At 42.8% G+C, this 24889-nt stretch overlaps 1 protein-coding gene across 1 annotated transcript in view; it reads left to right on the top strand.

Annotated features, from left to right (window-relative positions):
- The window catches only part of TM4SF18 (transmembrane 4 L six family member 18), a 116992-nt gene that overhangs the window by 71474 nt on the left and 20629 nt on the right, over positions 1-24889 (top strand). The window contains exon 3 of the mRNA XM_085633720.1: positions 1756-1898. Coding sequence (XP_085489846.1) covers positions 1756-1898 — 143 coding nt within the window. The remainder of the gene's footprint in view (positions 1-1755; positions 1899-24889) is intronic.

The following is a 24889-nucleotide window of genomic DNA, read 5'->3' as shown; positions in this document are numbered from 1 at the left end:
GACCTTATATAGAGGCTCAGTCACTTAGTGACCTGTTACTGAGCAAGGCGCATTGGCAACCACGCATACTAAATTGTCTCTCAAGAACTGAACATAGAAAATGTTGGTGAATCGCATATTAGTAAAGATTGTACAGCATATTGAATCCATATTTATTACGGGTATAGGAAATTAGCATAAACATTTTTCTGTAAGGAAAGCAGTGCGTTAGTTGTATCCTTTTGCTATGCAATATGCAGACAAGTTAGGCCCTGTAGGCTCATAACTGAAAGGTTATTGGTAAGAGTAGTCAGTGAAGCTCTGTAGTCTATTTAGTGAGGCCCTACACGTTACACCATATATAATTATGTTTCATGTCACACAATAAATGATGTAATAACTAATCCCCTTCCTCCATGAAAATCACACAACAGGAGAAAAACAATTGTAGGTACTCTGGATGTCTGCTATATGATGTGAAAATAAAAATGAGAGGTAATACACATCAGTTCTTGAGGTCATTGTATCTTATAGGCGTTGCTCAGCTGAATGTCCACCCAGTTGCCCTGGTGTAACTCTATTGTCAGTCCTATCATTTGATTTGGAATATCCATTTTTTTTCCAGAATGTAGATCTACTGACATTGTCAACAGCATTTGACGAGTTAATAAATGTGGTGAAATTGTTTGTCACTTGTGTTTGACATATTGTCACAAATGTTAAAGCCCGACACTTGCCTATTGTAAGTGAGTCATTCATAATGAAGGGCTTTTGGTGTAAGATACCTTGCCTCAGAATTGCCCAAATAGAGGAGGGTACTTATCCCAACAAAATAACTCTTATCCAAGTTCTGTTGAAACATGAATAATCGCAAAGGACCTGTTGTACACAAAATTTTATTTAGGACATTGGAATCCATATATGTGCATTGTTTAGTCATATAGTCAATACATTGTATGCTATTAACATCAATGAATCAATTGTCCCTTGAGAAGAAAGTAAGATTTGCTTGGTGTGAAGGACCAATTATTTCTTCCAGTACTAATTATATTTCAGTATTCCAGTTATGGTAAAAAGTCTATGATGGTAGGCTACATCTGAAACGCAAATCAACTATAACTGCGAAAATAATAATAATAATAATAATAATAATACATCATACATAGATCCACAGCCCACATTAATGTAATACTAAAATATTCACATTTTCACCTGCCATTTTCAGGAAAACTTTAGTCACCTATTCACGCACCCACACACTACGTCACAACCTCACTTATAATCCTCCAGCTGGCCTTAATCAGAGTTGGTGAAATTGAAAATCCTTGCTTTCTGACAGAAGTGTTAACTAAATCAGTAGGATAATCCACCGTTAGAACATCCTCTTTCAAACCATTTTGGGGAAATTCCACCAGTAGATTCTTCTCCAGATGTACCCCTTTTAAAAAAAAAAACAACAACCAGAGGGCGCCTTGATCACCAAATCACAGGGGCGTACTATGTAATGGGCCATGAGTGCGAATGGATGTCAGACTCAGGAGAACTTTCCCAGTGGATGGTACAAGTTAGCCTGGGGATGCAACATTCTTTATATGGCTATTTGTTAATTTTAGGGGTATGGTAGTTACAAAATTGTATGCATGATTTGACTAACCTAGGTGTATCAGTTTTGTGAGAGGGAATAAGTCAATAAGATATGTTAAAGAAAGTTAAGAAAAATAAATGCTTAAGGGGGTGCACACCATATACACCTCTAACTCTCATTTGTGTATTTAGAGGCTCGGGTCGCCAGTTATAGCACTGCTTGGAGTTACTTTCTCTGGATACTGCCTCATTATATCCTCACTCGCCCTGTCACAAGGACCATTCTGCAGCACTATCACTGGCTGGACATACCCTTTCAAGGACACACCCGGCAGGTAAGAACCTGCTCATGCATCAAACATGAAACGAGACAGAGGCGTGCCTTTGATGACACACAAATGCTGTTGTCTTCTATTTAATGCATGTGGTGAACAGGCTACAGAGGTGTAAAGAGACCCAATGTCAAGAGACCGATTTTGAATCAGTCCTGTTTATACAGCCAACAGTACTAAGATATCTGGATATGTAGTTTCTTGGTGCCAGATGTATCAAAGAGTTTTACCCATTCTGTGTCTATGGGAAAATGTGTTCATACATATGGCCCTTTGTTCTTATATTCTGTTTTGTTACTATATATAGGACCTACATTTGCTAAGTGTTGTTGAATGAAAAATTAGAAGTGTTGCTGACAGTCGTCCTTATTACAGGGGGGCTGACAGCTATGCATATATTTGGATTATGCTAGAAAAATCTAATGTAATTCCCGAATATAGACTTTGTGTATTTTGCACATTTAAAAAAAAAAAAATGTTTACGCTTTTTCACATAATTCTTTTTCCACTGGATCCTGTTGAAAATCTCTTGGGGGAACTGTGACACCGAAGTTTGCTGCTATCACAAGACAGTTCATGCTTGAATGAGTCTTCTGTTATCATGTTGCGTTTTCACATGAGCTACTGGCCAAGTATATATCACAGATTAAGCATTATTTCACCTCATTTTCAGAAATCTACACTTACGACGCAAGTAAAACAAATTGCAATTTTGCACACTCCCACCGTACACATCGTGTAATAGTCTAAAATAATTTTGACTGTAACAGTGTTCACTTCGGAATCTTCCGTTCTGATCTTTAATAATTATTTGTGGTTGAAAAAATGCTATTTGCCATCTTGCTCCCTTGCCTACATGGATTGTGTAAGAGTAGAAGCCAGAACACATGAACTGATTTGAACTTTGCAGGTTTCTACAAGGACACAATACAGTGGATTTTGTTAAAAATGTTTAATAGTTCACAATTTCATTTAGGACTTACCATACATTTTTGGAATGTCTCGTAAAATATCCTGATAATTTACCAGTAATCTTTATTATGCTGAGTTCTAGTTTTCCTTGTTGTAGTCCTTGAACACAAGAGGCAAGTAAGTCCTCACCCTGAGACACAAATTCCTAAGAGAGCTCAGGCCCACTTAAACATCTCTACTTAACCAGAAGGTATTTTTAGCTGCTTGAGAGATAAGAGGGAGGAAACACCTACAACTAAATTTCAATACAGTATAACCAATTTGGTTACGCAATAACTATTCATTAACTGAAATCTGGAACAGTAAATTTTTTAATTATAAATTCAGAAACAGATTGGTGAAATTAGTCTCAGCATTATAGTATAGAAATATAGGACAAACAGAATGACTCCAAATCTCCTAAAAAGATGTTCCCAATATAATAAGGAGCATACTACTAATTTGGTTATGATGATGCAAGTAATTAGGAAAAATAATTGAACATTAAGGACCTCATTGTGATGTTTGTCGGAAAGGCTCCGAACGGCATTCGGATTTTCCTAACCCGTGTCGGAACCCAGCTCAGAAACATTTCCGACCGAAAAATTACGATAGAAGGTAACCGTTCGGTCTTTCTGACTCGGTACCAACTCGCATTCGGAGACTCCTAGTCGGTCAAAGCCGAATCGTACAGCTCTACGGACAGCTTTTCTGACCGACGTATTACGTTGTCAGATTGGACAGCCTTTCCGAATCGGTCTGTCCAACACGGAACAGCTGTCGGAAACTGACTTGGGGCCCGTAACAGGCCCCCTTCACCCAGACGCCTTCGGTTGGTGCCTGTGGGGGAACCCAAGGGTACCTCTTTACAACTATGCACAGTGTGGCAGGCACCATGAGGTGCCTGCGACAGGGTGCAAGATTTTCCGCAACCACCTCTTATTTCAATGGGATCCTGTGTTGTCGGTCGGAACACAGACTCCCATTGTAGTCAATGGGAGTCCGACTGAAAGGTGTTTGGAAACATCGTAATCAGTCGGTCGGACTCGCCGAACCCAAGTCGGCCGGAACCGATTCTTGAAAAGGAGTCGGTCGGAATGCTTTCCGACTGACATCGTAATGATGCCCTAAATTGCATCAAATTATTTTCAAAGGAAAGCATGACCACTCTATCTCTCCCTGCACTGCCTCAAAAAGGGAAAGCCCTAAACTTGGAAACATAGTGAAGTGAGAAAGAGAAAGCTGTCAGCTGTCAGATTCTTCTGTAGAAGAAACCCCAATGGAGAGTCAAGTAGCATGAAGACACACAAAGCAGAAGTAGAGGTCTGCACCTCATGAAGTCCTAAGATGTCTCTCTGACCCCCACATTGTTACAGCATAAGACATTATTTGCATTTACGGTAAATCACGTGATCAGCTCCAGTAACTTTCCACAAATCCAGCACAAATTGGTTTCTGACACCACCTTTCCCCATTGATGTGTTGTTACTCCATTCATCCTTGGTCATGCTTCTCCTCTTAGACGGGAACTCGCCTCCTTGCTTGTCACAGCATTTCTCCTTGCTAAGATCCATCTTCTACCTTGCTATCTAACTAAAACATAAACCCTCTGATACCAAATAATGAAGCCTTGTCCGTACCTGCAGTGGAAATAAAAATGCAAGCAAACACATTCTACATTGAATGTTAAATACAAATAAATGTAAGACTGGAAACATGAGCTTGCACTGAAACTATGCCCGAGACCGCAAAATCATGGCAACTTAATTGTGCATAGGGTTACAAATACATGCACATTTCTAAACATATAGTAAATTCAATTTCTTAATGAATGGATACAAAACGCAAAAGATTACAAAAATATGTCATTTCAAAATACACCAGCATGAATACAATTTCTTGCTACACATATAAACATCTAAGCACTAGTCTGCACATACATACCATACTATTAACTTTACAATGAGATAGGTTATACGATTAGTTTTCTCTCGGAGCATTAATATATACGTTTTCAGGAATTTCTATTAATCACATTTCTGGGCACACAGATTATATTTTGCATGACTTTTCACATGTAATATTTTAAATATACAATACACCATCGTCTCTTAGTATCATTAATCACTCAGAATATATTTGAGTGCTTACTATGCAATTATAATGCACTCCTACAGTATCTTAGGATGAAATAAAAATCACGCTGCTCCAACCCTATATTCTATAACTGAGAAGAAAGACTTTTTGGCTTTTGCATACTGTAGGTAGCCCCTCTTCCTTTTCTGTACCATGGCCCAGCTCCTCCAACCATAACACTGTCCCTCATTCAATGCGCCAAGAGCGAGATACCAAACACAAAATATCCCAGAATCACCATTTGCTCTCTCAGAAAAGGGTTTGGGTAATGTAACATATGACACTGTAGGAACTTTGGGGACTCCTCTGGGGAATTGAGCTATAGGAGCGAGCAAAGGCAAAGTATGATGCTCAGTTCAGGACAATAAAAGCTCCCATTTCTTAAAAACAATATACATGGCTGTGTTTGGCTCACCATAAACATATATGCAGCTAGTAGTTAGCTCCAAGCTTACCAACAAAGAAGGGCTTTTCGGTGCCAGCAGCACCATTTATATTATGTAGTAGTACTGTTACGTGTTCACCCTGCAGCGCTCATGACTGGCCACAAGGGAGTTGTCACTGGCTGCTCCTTCCTAGAAGAGGTCCATCATTCACCTAAGTGGCCAGGTGGCTGATCTGCTTTCAATAGGGCATCCCGTCACTCAAAACCTTAATACTGTCCATCCCTTACTACCTCCTACTAACACAGCGGACTGCCTCTGCTGTCACTTCCAGTATTGCCCCATCATACTTTCACCAAAGGACCAAATCCATCCTCAACACCTCCATCGACTCATTCCATGACAACTGGAAACATGTCACTGTTATGCCCCTGCTCAAGAAACCATTCACAGACCCAGCCATGCTTTCCAACTACAAACCAATGTACCTCCTACCATACCAGGCAAAGGTTTTAGAGAAACTAATCAACCAACGCTTCACTGCCCACCTCAGCAACCACCAGCTCCTCAATGCCACGCAGTCCGTATTGAGGCCTAACCCAGTACAGAAACAGCACTCATCACGTCACAAACAACATACGCATGATCCTTGACAGAGGAGACACAGCAGCCCTTATTCTTCTGCCCTCTCTGCAGCATTTAACATGATTTCTTACTCTATTCTCATGAGGTGGCTGCGCAAGCTTGGTATCCAAAGACCCGCTCTCTGCTGGATCTTCTCCTTCGTAACGGCTAAAACACAAGTTTTAAGCCTGACACCTTTTTCCTCGGTGCCCACAATCCCACCTGTGGAGAGCCTCAATCATTCATCACTCAGCCTCACCCTGATCAAGGCAATCATGATCCCTCTGGCCAACATCATCCGTCAAACAAGAGCAACATCCTCTCCTGCGCAGATGACATGCAACTCATACTATCCCTCTAGGACAAAATTCCAACACAAGAAACAAGTTAATCGCTGGCATGTATGAATTTGCTAACTGGATGAAATCGACTGTCTCAAGCTCAACACTGACAAGACAGAAGTTGTGATCTTCGACAAGAACACCCCACCATAGGACTCCATCTGGTGGCTGGCAGAGCTCTGACCTAATCCCACACCAAGAACCTACACCAGGAACCTCGGAATAATCATCAGCAAACTGGACATGACTGTACAAGTCAACGCTGTCACTGCAACCTGCTTCAACACTATGAAGATTGATAATGTGGAAATCTCAGGGTGATCTCTCTTTGGAAATCTAGAAAATGTGCCCCCATTACCATTAATTACCATTACCCTTGTTTCCGCTCAAGGCGATGAATCTTCGCCATCGTATTTTGAACAAAAGAACTCCTTCATAAACATGGGAAAATAATCAAATGCAAATAAACATTTTAGCCAATAATGAGAGTTGTGAGTAGTTTTAAAGGAATTTATATCCTAATTAATATTTAAGATTCTCTGACTCTTCATTCATTAGTCAGGTATCAATCAGGTTACAGAATTGATAATAGAAAAATAATGTTAGTACAGAGCATATTATAATTTCCGTAAAGCTCATTCCATAATGGAAAAAAATCCCTATTCTAAGAAAATGAGGCTCAAATGATGTCAGTCAGAACTCATGAAGAGTTCAAGAATAGAAGCAAAAGTGAGATTAGCATGAAGTTAAATCAATAATTAATAATTGCAGAATATCCCATAAAGAGAAATAAAGCATAGAGCAAATAAACATTGGCAAAGCCAGTTTGTCAAAGCATAAAGCTTGGGGATTTTAATAAAAGTCAGTATGGAGCAAAACCTGCATCTACCCTCATCTGCCTCCGTTCTGCTCTCCATCAAGGTCTGCCTTCTCCTTCCCTGCATCTGCAAATCACATCTGCTCTGCTCCCTGCAGTTCTGTATTGAAGTCTGAAACTTCTCTGCAGCCTCCCATCTCTAAATGTGTCTGAGTCTGTCTCTCGCAAAGGTCGCTGAAAGGGCTCCGAATATCCTAAACTAGGAATACGTTTATATAAAGAATAATGTTACAAAGCATGCGGTGTGATTTTCATTCTGTCTCCAACTGGAACCCGGAATTCTCTAAAAGGACAACTCTACCCCTCTGCTGGCGAAAATTCTTCCCCGACACATTCTGACTTCATCTAACCTTCTTTTAAAGAAACATTTTATTTTAACTAAACACATAACATTAGCTGCAAAAGGGGGGGCGGAGCTAGCCACGCCTGAAGATGGCCGAGCTCTGAGTGAGCTCCTTCGGTCGCTTACAAAATACTGAACCTATCCTGCATTAAACCTGCATTGCTGAAATAAAAACCATGCTCACCTGTGTCGGAAGTTCCCACCGCACTGTGTAGCTGATTACTGTCACAGAGGATGACCGGAAAGCGCTGTAAACACAGTCAAGGCCACATTGCGGAGATGAAGCCTGGGGCGCGCACACGAGTATCTGCCGGACGGAACCGCGCTGCGAAATACGGTGGCCGACAAGCAGGAGATCAGCCGGAGGTGTTCACCCCAGGCGCCGTAGCTATAACTAATCATAAGTGTGGCCCGAAACGGGGTCGCCGCCTTCACCTGCGGACATATCGTATCACACGGGCGGGATCGGTGCCCCAGCTTGGAGGCCAGAATGAGAACGCGGCCGTGACTGCCTGAAGATCGACGCTCTGGGTAAGGGCCGTAGGCGGACGCGAGAGCGACCAGGTGAGGCCGTATCCCAGACTGCTGAGAAGGCACCCATGAACAGAACTGTATGGCGCAGACCCAGACGGCGAGGTGGTGGAGAGTTGAAGCCTAGCTCAATACGGGCCTAGCGTATGCGCGCTGTGCAGTTGGAAAGCTCATGCAATCAGTCAAGCAGTAACAAGCATCAAAAAGAACTGTTTGGAGCCCAGCACAGGCAGATGTGTGCACTATCGAGGTCCTCACAGTGAGGGGTGGTGAACGCGGGGAGTGACGCACGGACCGGGGGTTAGCCTCGGGGACACCGCCACCACCAGGCAATCAACACGCCGCCACTTAGAGTGCCTGTAGAGATGTTGTATACGGAACCCGGTCAAAACCTGTGGCTCCCAGGGGAAACGAAAGCGAGATAGCAAGACCAGACTCTTATGAGGCCTGGCTCCCCACCAGGATGGCTGCCGGGGTAATACGAGTCCTGGCCCACACGCCACACTTGGTGAAACATCAACGTGCCCCTGCCCTACAGGATCTACGAACGACTCACCCAATCTTGTGCAGCCAGGGACCGGAGACAGACCGGAGACAAGGCATCTCCCCCAACATATGGACTGCGCTCTCGCCTGTCAGCTACGGATCGAGGGGATAGCTCTTATTGGAGCTGGGCCTGAGGGTGCTGAATGGGATCAGATCTTCATCTGGGTGTGAGACACGGACATATCCCTCTAGAGCCCAGGAACTGCGCGACGTAAAGCTACCGGATTGGCAAAAAGATACCACCAACTAACAGCGTGTGTCATGGGGAAAACAGACAAAACACAACCTAAGAGACACTTTGACCAACCCAAAAAGATGCCAGAGGCGAGAAGAGATACCCCGCAAACCAGTGAGGCGGTCACGACAGCCACGGGCACAGGATTCACTGGCGAACTCCATGCCAAGTTTTCGACCATTCAAACCTCTCTATCAAATATAGATGGCAAGATAGATGCACTGACCTACAGAGTGGACCGCATGTCTGAGCGGTTGGATGGGCATACAGAGAGAATAGATATGGCGGAGCGTTGGATATCAGAGGCCGAAGATACGCAGCAACAAATGGAAGTCAAGCATGGAAAAATTGAAAAAACCCTCGCAGCACTGGCAGCAAGGTCCGAAGACTTAGAAGCGTTCACGCCGCATTAACCTCAGATTCATGGGAATAGCGGAATCCACAAATACTGGAAACGTGGAACACTACATAGAAAATCTATTAATGACCCTCCTGGGCAGAGCAACCTTTTCAGATGTCTTTATCAAAGAAAGAGGGCACAGATCGCTGGCGCTCCGCAGGGCCCGAGAGCTGGGAAACCAGCAACATGAAGGAATGGAAATATCCATCTACCCTGATTTTACTCCACAGGTGCAGGAGGCGAGAAAGAAATTCATGGGGGTCAAAAAGAAACTACGTGAACAACAGATTCAGTATGCTATGATATACCCGGCCCGGTTACGAATCACTGATGGCGGCAACACAACAATATACAATGATCCCAAGGAGGTTACCCAGTATTTATGCAAGAAACGCTCCCACACTCCGTGGCGGAAATCACCAAGAGGAGAACCTGGTGAACAAGATCGCACCTCTGATATTGATGAATAGAAAAACCCCCAGATGAGTGCGAAAAAGACATGGAGACGAAAGATGGCACATTGAACAGCTCTGTGAGGGACACAGATAAGAGATAAACCTCTAACTGTATGCCCATATGACAAAGTTGGCACCACGGTGTGAGGAATACAGATGGGAAGTACTTTAGTGTGGGATCAACTTGGGACTGTGATAGAAACAGTAGAACCGGCAGGTGAACTACCAATAACAGGTTACGATGCACTTGTCTTTTCATTTAACGTGGAAGCGACCACCCGTGTGACATCTCACCGGGGTATACAGCAGGCAGCTCCCGCCACACAGTGTGCACCGCACCAATTCGAGTTACTTAAAGGGACCTTTATGGGAAGGGGCAAAGGGGGACAAGTTTCATGGGACTGTCTCTGCCATAATTGGGATAGCAGAGTGGGTGGGGAGGAAGGAGGGAAAATGTAGAAAAATGGTTGGACATATGGCGACAGAGGCACTGCACGAAATGTGTGAAATAGATACACACAAATATAACATGTATACTGCATTGATTTGGACACCTCATGACCATCGGGAAGCAGAACACTAGAACTCTAACACTCATGACCTGGAATGTAATGGTTCTGCACAACCCACAAAAATTCGGAACGTTTTTGCATACTTAGATTGTCATAACGTGGATATAGCCTGTATCCAAGAGACCCACCTCACTGACTCAACAGACGGCAGAATGGGCATGAAATGGGCGGTACACTGCGTAGCCTCCTCATACTCTAATTATGCCAGGGGGGGTATTAATTCTCATTAAGCGTGGGACACCCTTTACATGAATAAGCGCGGCCGCTGATGACCAAGGGCGCTATGTCATACTTCAAGGCAACTTTGGAGGGACGGTTCTGACCCTGGTCAACACTTATGGACCGAATACGGATGACCCATCCTTCTTTATGCAAATCTGGGACAAGCTGCACGCACTCCCCCGTCGGCGATAGTATGGGGGGATTTCAATATGTGTATAGATCCACAGTTAAAGTATGGGAAACAGTCGGCTAAGGCACTTCGGGATGCTATGGAAGAGTATGAAATGACAGATGTATGGTGCATGAGACACCCGGGACACAGAGAGGGTACATGCAGATCCATGACTCATAACACATGGTCTAGAATAGACTTCTGGATAGCTACCCACGACGTCGTCACATGGGCAACTTCAATAGAACATATGCCCAAAACATTATCAGACCATGCACAGGTCCGTTTGGAACTGGCCCTCCCGACGCATACCCCTAGACAGTTCAACTGGCGTCTCCAACAGAGCGCTCTGCTAGATCAGGTGTTCAAAGTAGACTTAAAACAGGCCATCACCGACTATTTCGAGAACAATGTGGGTTCGTTGACCGGCACACGAACGCTATGGGAAGCATTTAAAGTTACAATCCGGGGCTACTGTATAGAGAAACATGCAGGCATGCTGAAAGACATCCAACAACAGCTGTCTAAGGTAGAACTAGAAAGAAGACAATTAGAAACAGACTACACTACCACACAGAAGCCGAAGATACAAGCGGACATCAGGAACAAACTGAACTCATACCACAAATTTGCAGACAGTGAGGTAAAATACATCTCATGCAGATCCGTAGCACATAATTACGGGGAGGGAGGACGTTCCGACCAAGCACTCTCCAATAAGATACGCTCTGCTCACCCAAGTACCTACATAACACAAATGCTAGACGAACACGAAATACCTCACTATGATACCTAGTCTATTATAGGCTGCTTCTCAAAATACTACACACGCTTATATTCTACAGAGAAAAATTTGACACCATTTGAGATAAACCAGTATCTAGACGACGTCGCTTTAGCCTGGCTCTCAGATGCTCACAGAGAATACCTCTGTCATCCCATCACAGAGGATGAGATCAGAGAGGCGATCAAATCCCTCCCAAACAATAAAGTCCCCGGAACGGACGGGCTACCTGGGGAGTTCTATAAAGAATACAGAGATTTGCTTAATCCCCATCTTGCCGCAATGTACGAGGAAGCCTATGAGGAGGGAGCACTGCCACCATCGCTGCGGGAAGCGTTGTTGGTGATGCTTCTCAAGCCGGATAAAGAACCCACTAGATGTGAGTCATATCGACCATTATCATTGATAAATATAGACGCAAAAATATTGGCCAAAATCATTGCACTGCGAATACAACCCTTAATGCACAATCTGGTTTTGCCTGATCAATCTGGATTTATTACAACTAGATCCACGATGCAAAACCTGAGAACCATATTCACCATGTTTCACCATTTGGATCCGGAGTTGCCTGCCGCTGCGGCACTCCTCGATGCAGCGAAAGCGTTCGACTCTGTCGAATGGCCTTGATGTTCACTGTACTGCGGAGAATGGGATTTCCTGAACCATTCCTACACTAGATAACGCTATTGTACACGGAGCCGACTGCACGTATACGGGTTAATGGTAACATATCCGACCCTAGAAAAATATGTAAGGGGACAAGGCAGGGATGCCCACTTTCGCCACTCCTATTCACTCTTACATTGGAGCTGTTAGCCTGTTAGATCCGGCAAAAGCACGCAGATACCGCATTGCAATTCGAACTCCGACCAGTCAGTATATCGCTCTACGCTGATGACACGGTCCTCTATACACGTCACCCGGCAGAAAACTTAAATAAACTCATTAGAGAATATATACGCTTCGATCACTACTCAGGCCTCAGTATTAACTGGAATAAATCAGTGGTGATACCGCTCACACCCACTACAGTACAACCCCCATTGGACTACCCGCTGCAGTGGCAGACGGATCCAGTAAAATATCTACGTATTTGGGTCCACCATGATCCGGAGCTGGTACTCAGAGAAAACTACGGAAGAGCCATGTCGAAACTAGATGATCAGATAGATAAATGGATCGGATTGCCGCTGTCACTGGCGGATAGGATAGCTATACAAAAGATGGTGGTACTGCCGCGCTTATTTATCTATTCACAGCCTACACAACAGGTATTCAATAAATTGCGTGCTTCCATGCTTCGGCTAACATGGGCATGTAAACATGCAAGAGTGGGATGGGCAGAATTGACCAGGCCATATATACAGGGTGGGTTCGGTGCACCAGATCTGAAACTATACTACTACTGTGCTCAAGCACAGCACGCACATTATTGGTTACAACCGCACGCACATATACCGCACATAGCAGTAGAATTCGATAGTGTCAGTCCCACCCCTATCACCTATTTACTGGAACCGAGACGGTGCACCCCGAGAGCTGAAATAAATCCAGTATGTTGCACATCAACGGCGTAGCATACGCTGGGGAAAAGAACTCATAAACTACCTATATATGCACCAGCATTGCCCATGACGCATCACCCACGACTAACGGTGACACAAGAAAAGAAAATGATGACACTACTAAACGAAATGGGCCTCAGTGTCATGGGTGACATATTCCCAAACGGGCAATTCATAGCATCAACTGACGTCTCACTAAACGCCCACCGTATACCCTTAAAAATATTTGCGTACCTGAGATTGCGAATGGCAGTGAAAGAACTCTACCTCACATTCCCTAATGAGCCACTGACACATAATGCGCTACAAATTCTTTTAACATCACCAACACGCCAACGCCTAGTCACTCGCCTCTATACTGGGGCCCAACGGGAGCAATACTGAGCACAAGAAAAGACCCTACAGAGATGGGAAGAAATACTAGGTATTCCCATTGTCCAAACAGACTGCGAGTATAGTTGTGCCCAGATGCAAATACTCACGTCAAACTGTAATCTGGGCATCATACATTTCAAATATATACATCAAGTGTACTATACACCGGTGAAACTACACAAATATGGCCTAAGAGAAGATGACAGATGCCATAAATGTAATGCCCCAGGGGCAGATTTTTTACATATGGCATGGGCATGCCCAAGACTCCAACAATACTGGCAGGAGGTAACCGATATCCTCACTGCTATGTCAGCCGACCAGATACCCAATACACCCTTAGTCTGTCTATTAGGAATATATAAAATTAGGCACGCTAGACGACGCAAACTCTTAGCAGTGGCATTGCTATTAGCCAAAAGGCACATAGCCTAAAGATGGGGAAGCAGGCGAACACCACAAAGCAAGGACTGGGTCACAGACATGACCTATTGTAAGGTGCAACTGGAAACGTTTGCGGAAGAAATACCACAGGCCTCTAGATCAAGGGATTTCTGGGAGCCATTAGTGCAATACCTTAGCTCTACACAAATGGATGACTGACTGTACAACCCAATATGTATGAAATGCTTGTACTACAAGGTTAATTGTATTGTTCCTATGTGTTTGATACTAATGCCGAAAATATGCGGTGCTGTGGGATGGGGCACCGGAGATCCTGGTCGTCGGTCTCTTCTTAACAAGGCATTAAAACTTAACAGCAATTGTGACATGGCTGAACCCAGCAAATTCCAGGTTTGGAAAAGACAACTGTAACGACATATACATGTAAGTACTTGTAATAGAATGGATGTAAAGTATCTGTATAAATACTGTGGAACTCTCTATGCTGTGTTTAACCACATAAAATATAGTTAAAAAAAACATTAGCTGCAAAAGAACTTATTAATTAAACAAGAATCATTGAAGCACAACATGATAATGCACTTTTAAAATACGTGTGTTTTCTATTCTCTCTAAATCAAAGAATTAAAAGAGGCTTTGTTTAAAAATTTCTAGCAACGAAATTGATAAGGCTCCGAGGTTACATGCTGTAAATTATGCCAAGTGTTCCCTCTTTCACATGGAGACATTCCTTTGCTTATCTTGAAGGCCAACTGGAGCTTTCAGACTAAAGCCTATGAATATCAAAGCCTCTTGTTTTCATTTTATAGCACCAACTTTCTACATGTCACTTTTTAAATGCAGTTTTCTGTCTGAAGCCCAAGGCAGGTTTGAATGCTTGCATTCTATAGGAAATGTTTACGCTCTTTCAGGATGCTGGGGAAGATCTTCAAATAGCTCCCAGGCAACAATGGAAAAACTGCCACTCGGGCCCTAGTCACCAGCACATTGGACTATGGGGACCCTCTCTATGCCTGGATCACCAAGCAACTTTCAAGAAGACTAAAAACCATCCAGATCTCGGCAGCCGGACTCATCCTCAATCTCTCACACAGAACTCACATCACACTCAGGAAACTACACCAGCTCCCAAAACACAAAGGTGCTCAATTCACACTCTTCACACAGACATTCAGGATGGTGTCTGCTCCAATTTCACCTTGTTATCAGTAGATACCCCTATCCCACAGATATGGTCAGACCACAAACTCATCTTCCTTACTATTAAGAGTCCACTCATGAATTGTCCTGCCAAGCAAACCACCCCTTTACAACCAATGCACAAGTGGGCGCAACTAGCCATCAATTCAAAATTGCCCACAACTGCCTAGGCTCATGTCCCTGTCCTAACTGGTAAAACCTCAGAAGACTCATGACTCTTCCACATCTGGATGACCGCAACAAACAATGAACTAATCCCACAAGAACTACCCAATAAGAAAGCGAAAACCAAAACTCATCAAGCCCCCTGGTTTACGCCCGCCCTAGCTCATCTACATCTCCAATGTAAGCAACGGGAGCGTAAGTGAAGAAGAGCCTATGATGCAGCAGAGCAAAAAACATTTAAAACAAGCAGGAAGCACTACCATACTCATATCAAATTAGTGAAAAAAGAGTACTACTCCAACAAAATACTTGAGGCCAACCAAGACCAAAAAATCATATTCTCAATTATAGAGTCCCTCACTGATCCCAAAGCATTGCAGAAAGAAATTCCTCCCTCTCAGAGCTTATGTGACCAGATCTCGATGTTCTTTGAGGAAAAAATCCAGAATATCCAAAAGGATTTTGTAACGTCCCTCGCACAAAACCAGGACTGGGACTTAGAGCCCGACCCAGCCAGTGCTGGTCACTCACTCCAAACCTTCAAACCAGCTTTGCTGGAGCAGACACGGGCTGCAATTGCCGCCTGCAAATTATGCTCTCCTTTAGATGCCTGCCCCCATGATTCTTAACCAAATTACAGATATTGTTAGCCCAGTAATTAACCAGATAGTCAATTCCTCATTAGTCTCAGGCACAGTTCCAGACGAATGGAAGCTAGCCATAGTAAAACCACTGAAAAAAAAGCAAAACATAGATGCATCCAATCTCTCCAACCTATCTCACACAGTATTCTCCTTGCAAGGCTCAAATCCAGTGGCATCTCTAATACCGAATTAGCATGGATTGAGTCCTTTCTCACCAATCGCAGGCAAGCAGTGTCCCTCGGAACGTTCCTCTCTGCTGAACGCTCCATCGCAACTGGAGTACCACAGGGCTCATCCCTCAGCCTGCTGTTGTTCAACATATACATGACCCCGCTCATCTCCCTGATATCTTCCTTTGCGATAGAAGTAACGTCCTACGCAGACGATTCACAACTGTTTCTGTCCCTGGACAAAGATTCCACCAGCGCTGAACTCAATTTCAAACTATGCCCAGTTGAGGTCATCCAGTGGATGAAGGACAACCCCCTCAGTTGTAACACAGACAAAACAGAAATCCTACTGATAGGAAAATACCATCCCTTCCAGCCGAGTGCTTGGTGGCCGGAGGGTGCGACACCACCTCCCACTACTGTTAAGGTAGCCAAAAACCTAGAAGTGCAATTCGACACCGCTCTCTCCTTCTGACCACATGCATTAACAGTAGCAGGGACCTGCTTTAACCTTATCAAGTCAATAAAAAAATTCTTTGACTTCATCCCCCTCACTGCAAGGAAGACAGCTGCGGTGGCACTGATCCTCTCGCGCCTGGACTACTGTCGGGAGCTAATAACAAACATTAAAAAGACTACAAGTGGTACAACTTGCTGCGGCCCACTTAGCCTTGAAATTACCACATAGGTCCTCTGCATCTGCAGCACTTAAAACCCTTCATTGGCTTCCACTGTATAAGAGAATCCTATTTAAGATACTCTTAATCACTTTCAGAGCATCACTAAAACTGGACCCAACGAACCTCTCAGCCAGATTCACCCCATATACCACGATCAGGACTCTTAGATCCCCATCAGCAAACCTCCTCAAACCCTCCTGCTTTAGGTACAAAACTAATGTGAGAAAAACAGTAGCCGCAATAGGAACTAAAGCCTGGAACCTTTTGCCAACACACCTGAGGATGTTGATAAAACAGAGACACAGTTTAGAAAGGCACTGAAAACTTGGATCTTTGGATCCCAATAGGAATTCTGCGTACCCCTCATAGAGGGTTCCCGCGGCTCCATCTCAACCTTCCTCCGACCAGCGCCAGGATGCTCCTTTCAGAGTGACAGCTCGCACTATATAAATGCAAAAATCAAATCAAATCAAACAGACAATACAAGCCTATTTTTTCTACATTTCTATCAGGCTTGGGTAGCGACACTAGCAAGGGTGGTATCCCTCACAATCTTCAATGTGTATGTCCAGGCTCATGATTAGAAACACACTACCATGTTTTGACCGAAGTGAAAAGAATGGCCAACATGTTTCATTGCCATAATTAACTTACAGGGAAATTCAGCTGACTACCAGTGGACCATGCAACCAGTTTAAAAAGTAGATAAGAACCATTAGCCATCTACAGTGCTGGCGGGCGATGATCTAACAAAACACACTGGTCTAGTTATGAGTTAGTTTTGAGTGGAGGGTGCCCTGGTGTCTTGTTGTCCCGCTTTAACTTCTCCATTTGTGGTTCTTGATATTACAACAAACATTGTATGCAGCAAGCTGAAATCTATTCAGTCTTTTATTCCTTGAAAAACACCTATACAGGGTATCTTTACAAGTTCAAAACTGCCCCGATTTGCAAACATGGGCCATTTTTTTTAGCTTTTTCATTCACTAATGGGGGCACTTTTAATTTGGTGTCCGGGCCCATTTTTTGTCCCAGTCCGACCCTGCTTGCTTATATCTCAAAACACTCATTCAGACATAAACCCCACTAGAAAACACACTCTTTCCACTATGGACAATGGCACACCCTTGTTAGATCCATGTTTGTCCAAGCATTCAATTCTTGAGTGGATCTCCAACAATACCAGTCATCATCAAGACCAAATAGATTATAACAAGGGAAAGCATATAGCAGTTCATGATGGCAGGCGCCAGCCCTGCCAAGGAAAAACAAGAAGAAACTAAAGAAACTGACTGAAACTGGCCAGGAAAGAAATATCATCCTGCTTCATTCATTCTCAGCAGATCGAAATAATCTATATGAGACACTACCAAAATTGTATCCCCTATTTAATGATACCAGCATTAAGGATACTATTAAAGCAGCATGCCTGGAAAGAGCATTTGATGAGGGCCCAGTTAGGAACACAGCCATTTCCCTTTCTGAAGCCCACACAACCACTAATCCAAAAACACCCTTAACGTGGCTTTAATCCTCGTATATCTGGTTCAACCCTATTAAAAGATATGAACAGAGATACCCAGATTGCAACTGGACAGTGTACTAATAAAGGTGAGGAAGTACTACACTTTTGCAATTTGAGAGGATGATATATGATATTACACCTACTGGGAAAGTGAAATGTAGTAGCCAAACAGAATGAAATGAGCAACCTACAGCCAGCAATGCAGATAATAAGAAGCAGGGCCGGCTTTAGCGGTTGTGGCACACAGCGCGACAATTGTTATTGGCACCCCACCAATGGCCTCCTTCTCCATGGATTCGCTCACTACCACCCTCCAACAGTGCCCCTAATTTCTCCATAGCCCCTCTCTCACATAAATTACATTTGTTTTAAAGCTCCACTCATACCAGCGTAGGGTGTCAGAGCACTTTACATCACACACACACATTATACAGAGCCAATGAATAACATGTGTGTAAATCAGTCTGTAGGAAATGTTATGAAAGACAATGAGAATTACAAGATTTAGGAGTCACGTCACCGATACTAATAGGCAGTTTATTTTAAGAGTGAATGGTCTGGAGAAGCACAAACTCAGGATTTAAAACATAACACCGTGGTTGGCTTTACTAATACGAATGTATTTCTACCCAAAATAATGATTTTTTCCCATAAAATTAGGACAATGAAAGACTGGAAAAAGGCAGTTCTAACCTATACCATGCAGTTTGCATGCAGCTCTTTGATGACAGTTCATAGCTCACTGTGCTATATTATGATTGGAATTTATGAAAGGATCTCTGTGACAAAAGCAGTACTGAGCAACTCATATAAAATACAATTCAGTGATTTGCATGGTACATGTTCCTTGGAGCAGGCATGTTAGCACTTTATTACGAGTCAAAATTACCACTAGGCAAAACTCCCTTTCTCCAACCAGAGTTATCTTGACATTTTTATTGATGCCTGAAAACTGCAGGGCACACAAGGAACTCTGTAGCAGGTGCTTTTTAAACCTATGTTATTACTAAACACTGCACCCCCAAGGTCAGCGCCAGACACACCACCCTAGAGCTGTCCCGGATAAGAAGGACCTTTTAGAGCAACACTCCAGTTTGAGCAGAAGCTCATAGTGTGATGGTTCCATAATGGATAAGGTCTGAACTAACTTTTATTGTATACATGAATAAAGCTCAAAAGGGCCCACTATATAGTGACAGGCACAATCAGTGTGGTACCTAGCACACTTATTAATCAGGACATTGTCTCAATAGGATTTATATCAATATGCAAGAGTACTAATAAAAAGCACACTGTAGTAACCTGGGCCACAAAAGAAATTGCATATATGGTATGTGATAGCTACAGAATTTTAAATGCTTGGGAAATTGAGATAAAGAAAAAAAAGGGAGAGAAATAGCTTGTAGGCCTGGTTCTTCCATCTAAGACCACAAGCAGGCTAGAAAAGGGGAGGTTCAATAATCTTTAAAGGAGCTTGGATACAATAATCATCCGATGCAAATTTACTGTCATCTAATAAGAGGTAAACAACAAGTATTAAACCTTGAACACAATGCCGCAAGAGAAATGTGTACCTAGGTTGCAGAAGCCCTGGTGAATAATAGATAAGATCCAGTAGAGGAGGAAACCCAAGGTTGGTGGCAAAAACATACTATATTCTTAAGGAATATTGCTGGTTTGCATCATCACCATGATGATATAGAATTTCTGAAATATAGCAATGACCTAATGGTATACATTTTTCAGGAAACTTGGCTATTAGGGTCCTTACCATTTTCCGGGTTTCAGGGGTTTATAATTCCTGCTTAAAATTGAGACATTTTTGGCTGCACTGCTATGGGACTATTGATTTAAATTAATACAGCATTAAAAGGCAAGGCTGTCCAAATTGTTGAAGGCCCGGACAATATTCAAGTGGTTTTGGATGAGAACTGGCTTTGGCAAAATGGCCCTGTTCAATTTTTGTTGATTAATGTCCACCATAATATTTTTCAATAAGGAATCAGTTTTCTTCAGCAGTTGGAACAATTGATGAACAGCCATCCCGACATGATCATCACTGTGACTTCAAACTACATTTAATGGGCCAAAGAGTAGAGGACAGTCATTTAGATCACACAGATTTACAATTGAAAATTCCACAATGCCATAAAGTAAATCAAAGACCTAACATTGAAGGTGCTAGGAATTTGGAACTTCTGCAAGTGTACAATCTAAGGCCTTTAAACAGACACAACACTTCGGACACCAGTTGTAATTGCACACATATTTCCAATAATAGGCAACTCACTGCTCAATTTTAAAAGAATCAATAACTTTGTCTTTGGCAGAAGATTGGAATGAGATCTTTTCCAGCTGCGAATTCTTTTTTATCACATGCCTAATAAAGCAGATCATTTAAGCAATGTAGAATGTTTTCCTGGGCTGTCACAAGTGAAAAGAATGAATGGAGCTTGAAGGTGGAAGAAGCATCAACTAAAAATATTTGCAAACTTGATCTTGTCACATCTCTAACAATGACGGATAAGCCCGCAACCCCTTTGGTGGACACAGATTGTTGCTTCTATACTGTCAGCCCATTCTTACAGAGATGCTCCTATCTTACAGTGGGGCTCCTATAGAAAAATTGACTTAGTACCTGATTTAGATCTTGGCAGGCGGGTTACTCCATTACAACGATGACGGATATCCCAGAAAAATGGAATAACACACCAATATAAGAGGATCAATGTAAGACGGTACATGTAATGTGCAAAAATCATGATCAGAAGCCTTTCTGGACCTTCATTAACAGCTTAGATCAAGCCCACACATTGGGTCACTCAAACAATGTTGGAATAGATGAATGGATTGCATCCATTAGTATGCTGTACACCAAAAACAAGCATAAAAAATAAGAAGAATCATACCCCAATAATATCAAATGCCAGTGACACATTAGAGTTTGATTAGATTATTATAAATATGACTCCAGGCTCATGAAAGGGATCTATATTGAATCCATTTTATAAGAAGGGCAATAAATCCCTTCCCAGTAATTATAGATTTATCGCCCTATTGGATGATGATGATGATGCTAAGGCAAATGCAGAATATTACCTTGAGAATTTGAGCTGTGAGTGATAGACAGAGCACTAAAACTATTTTATCATGCATCATTCACAGTACCATGTGGCATCCTTGATAACATTTTGGCAATGTAAGTGTTAATTAAGAAGACGACCAACACCACGGGGTGAGCCTTTATGGCTGTTTTGTTGATTACAATGTGACTTTTGATGGTGTGGATCGCGGGTGGCTATGAGTAAAGCTAACAACATGGTGGCGCAAAGCAATACAATCACTATATGAAGGGATATGAATGTAGGTCAAGATAGGGCTGCTTTGGCATATTTCTGATATAGTTATGACAAATAAGAGACTACCGGTCTGGTTTATATGTTGGTGGCATGTATACAGCAATATAGTATACATACCAAAACACGAAGATCCATCCACCCGATTTAAATGCAGACAGACCTTTGGTATTGCTACGGCGGTGACTTCTCCATCACCACCATCGCCAATCCTCTCTGACAGCCCAATGGAGTAAGAGCCATCGGAGGATCGGCTACATGTCAACCCTCCCAATTTTGATTGGCAGACATGTAGAAATTTTTCTACTGTCCGCCGCAGCCAGGTATACCTTGTAAGTTAGGGACAGTGAAATGCAAATAATGCTCCCTCTGCCATGGGAGAGTAGTTCCATGGTGAAGGGAGCATTACTTTTTTTATTTTCAAAAACAAAATCCCATTTTGGAATTTTCTTTTCGAAAATAGAAAAATAAACAGTTTGGTGCAAGGCTCTGTCATATTGATGGTGCCTTGCACCAAACTGTTAAAAGCATTGATAGGAAACACCATGACTGCAGTTCCTGGCAATGCTTTATAAATGAATGCCAGCTGGGTGATCATTTATAAATCTGGCGTGCGGTCCCTCCACCAAGATGACGGAGTAATTTACTCCGTCACACTAGCGCAGTAGTCTTCAAACTTTTTAATGCTGTGCCCCCCCAGTGGAAAAAAAATCACCACCCCCCTCAAAATGTTTCACAATTATTCTATTAAATTGCCAATGTTTAAATATGTTTAGACTTATTCAAACAGCGCAGTTAAGTTCTTGTTTTGAAGAATATTTGGAGTCCCTTCCCTTTTGACTCACTTCATCCAGCCAGGATATAAATGACAAAAGATGTTAGTGATGGCCCCTTACAGAGCGGTTTACGGCACTCTTTTTTTTCCTGCTGAAAACAAAGCACCGTTATCAGCAAATTGGTTCTGTTGGCCAGAGCCTGGCGCCCCTCCTGGGATCACTTTGGGCCCCCCTTGGGGGGGCCAGTCCCCCAGTTTGAAAACCCCTGCCCTAGCAGAACAACAGGCTGTCCCCCTGAAAATAAATCAGCCCTAAAGCATGGTTGTGTGATGACACAACTGCTTTTTAGTCTTTACACAGATGCCCTGGCATAGCACTATGAAAAGAAAGGTCTTTTCCATCCAAACCACACACAAACCATAGACAAATTGTGCAATATGTTGATGAGTTAGTCCATCCTTGACCTGACTCCTGTTGGCTTGATTAGAGCTTTGCAGCAAGTAGCTCAATACAATCAGGAAACTCATGTGCTAGTCACTCCTGGCAAAAAGAAAAACATGATCTCCAGGAAAGGGAGAATCACTGAACCTAAATGACATATGTGGAGGTTCATGCTAACCAGTACATCCACATACACCTACATGGGAATATGGTTTAATACAATGGGCTCAGCTTGAATCCACCTAATGAAGTTAAAGTAAAAATGCTCCATTGTAATCTATACCGCCTGCTGGCTGTAAAAAAAGGCGGTACAGTCACCATGGGCCCTGGGAATAGCATATAGTGGTAAATAAGCAAATGAAATTGACATCAAAAACCCTGGATTATGCTAATTGGGATTCAAAGAAACACCTAGGGCATTTAATTGATTCATACCTTAGTTCCAGAAAGCAGCCCTATCTCTTTGTGGCTTTATCAAAGACCACTGGGCATAAGATAATTAGAGTTTTGTTTTTTTCTAATAACAATTCACAAACTTAGAGGGAAATGACCATCATTTGGTGATAATGTGACGTGCAAGCTATGCTACTCTAGAATCGAATCAATGGGGCATCTTTTCTGCTCCTGGCAATTTTATGAACCTTGCTAAATAGCTTGATGAGGGGTTCAAACATGTAACGTTTTACGAAGATCTTCACTAATCTTACATGGCATCGACACTAACATTATTTTATTAGCTCTGCTTGACAAGACTAAGTCCGGGGTATGTTGCTCCATATGGTTTTTCAGTGCTTAATTTGTAAAACAATAGGTGCCAGGGCCCTTGTCAGGAGGCTACCACAAATCGCACTACCCATTGCCCTTGCCAGCGCTGCCAATGACAGTACCAACACAACTACTAACTATAACACTCCTACAAGTGTGACATTTCAGACTATTCTGGGACCCCAAAGCTATAAAGATGGCTTGGGCAGCAGGTATTATAGTTATTTTTGAATGTCTTTTGAATGAATAAACAACTGTTGCTGTGCTTATCTCTAAATCAAACAGTGCCACCATGTGACAGACTGGCAGAAGTCCCAGCGTTGACAATTAAGTGCTGGTGCTGAGCACCAGAAATCACCAGCACAAATTAAGCACTGGCTTTCATTAACAGAACAGTAAACCACTAAACTGTACTTCTACCTGGAATTTTGGTGATTCTGGGTCCACAGCAAGGGTCAAGATCCTCCTTTACCCACCAGGAATAAACAAAAATGTGCTTGTAATGGTAATGTTTCTCTCATGCTTTATACCCTACACTGCAGCAACTCATAGAGTGTAAGTCTTAGAGTGCTTTGGGGCAAAGGCTCAAAGAGAGTGCACAGCCACAAACAAAAGAGGCAAAGGAGACTGGGAGCCACATAAAACATTAGAAACAGGGGAAATTAATCACACCAATGGGGACAGTGCATGGGAAGCTCTCAAAAAGCTTTTCACTCAAAGAATGAGAGAGGAAGGATGCTAGCTATGCACACACAATGTTCCTTGGTTGACCCCCCAGACAAAAAAACCAAGAGAATTGTATCCGATTTTGCTGATTTTCAAATAAAGAAACACATTATTGGTGAAAGCAAGGAAAAGAAAACTATAAACAGTCATCAATATGTTCTAGTGAGGTTCAAAGCGGTTTTGGGAGGTTAAGCATCTGATAACCAATTACAAGAATTCTGATGGGGCAGCAATTCAAACCTTACTGTTTTCACCTGATGGTGTTTATATCATGTGGGATGGGTATGACATTTGTGTGTGTATCAAATTATTTAAAAAACTCAAGAGTGGTTGAACAGGCAGGCAATTAGGCTGAAAAGATAATTTTTACCCGTTCATTCCTTACAATTGGATGGGAACTGAGTTGGAGATGCAATGCGCTAACAAAGTAGCAATATAGGGACCTATTTACGAGATGATTTGCGTCGCATTTGCACCACGCAACGTGGTACAAGCTCCATGCAAACCTTAACTAAGACTTATGAATCCACACAATGCCACTTTGCGTGGCCCTGAGTGGCTCCATAAATCTGGTTTAAGGCAACACAGTACAAATCGCTGTGTTGCCTTACTCTGCCCTGGCAAAA

This window comes from Triturus cristatus, chromosome 11 (genome assembly GCF_964204655.1).
Source record: "Triturus cristatus chromosome 11, aTriCri1.1, whole genome shotgun sequence".
Classification (NCBI taxonomy): domain Eukaryota; kingdom Metazoa; phylum Chordata; class Amphibia; order Caudata; family Salamandridae; genus Triturus; species Triturus cristatus.
The sequence above is the reverse complement of the archived record's forward strand: the minus strand, read 5'-3'. Positions and strand labels throughout refer to the sequence as shown.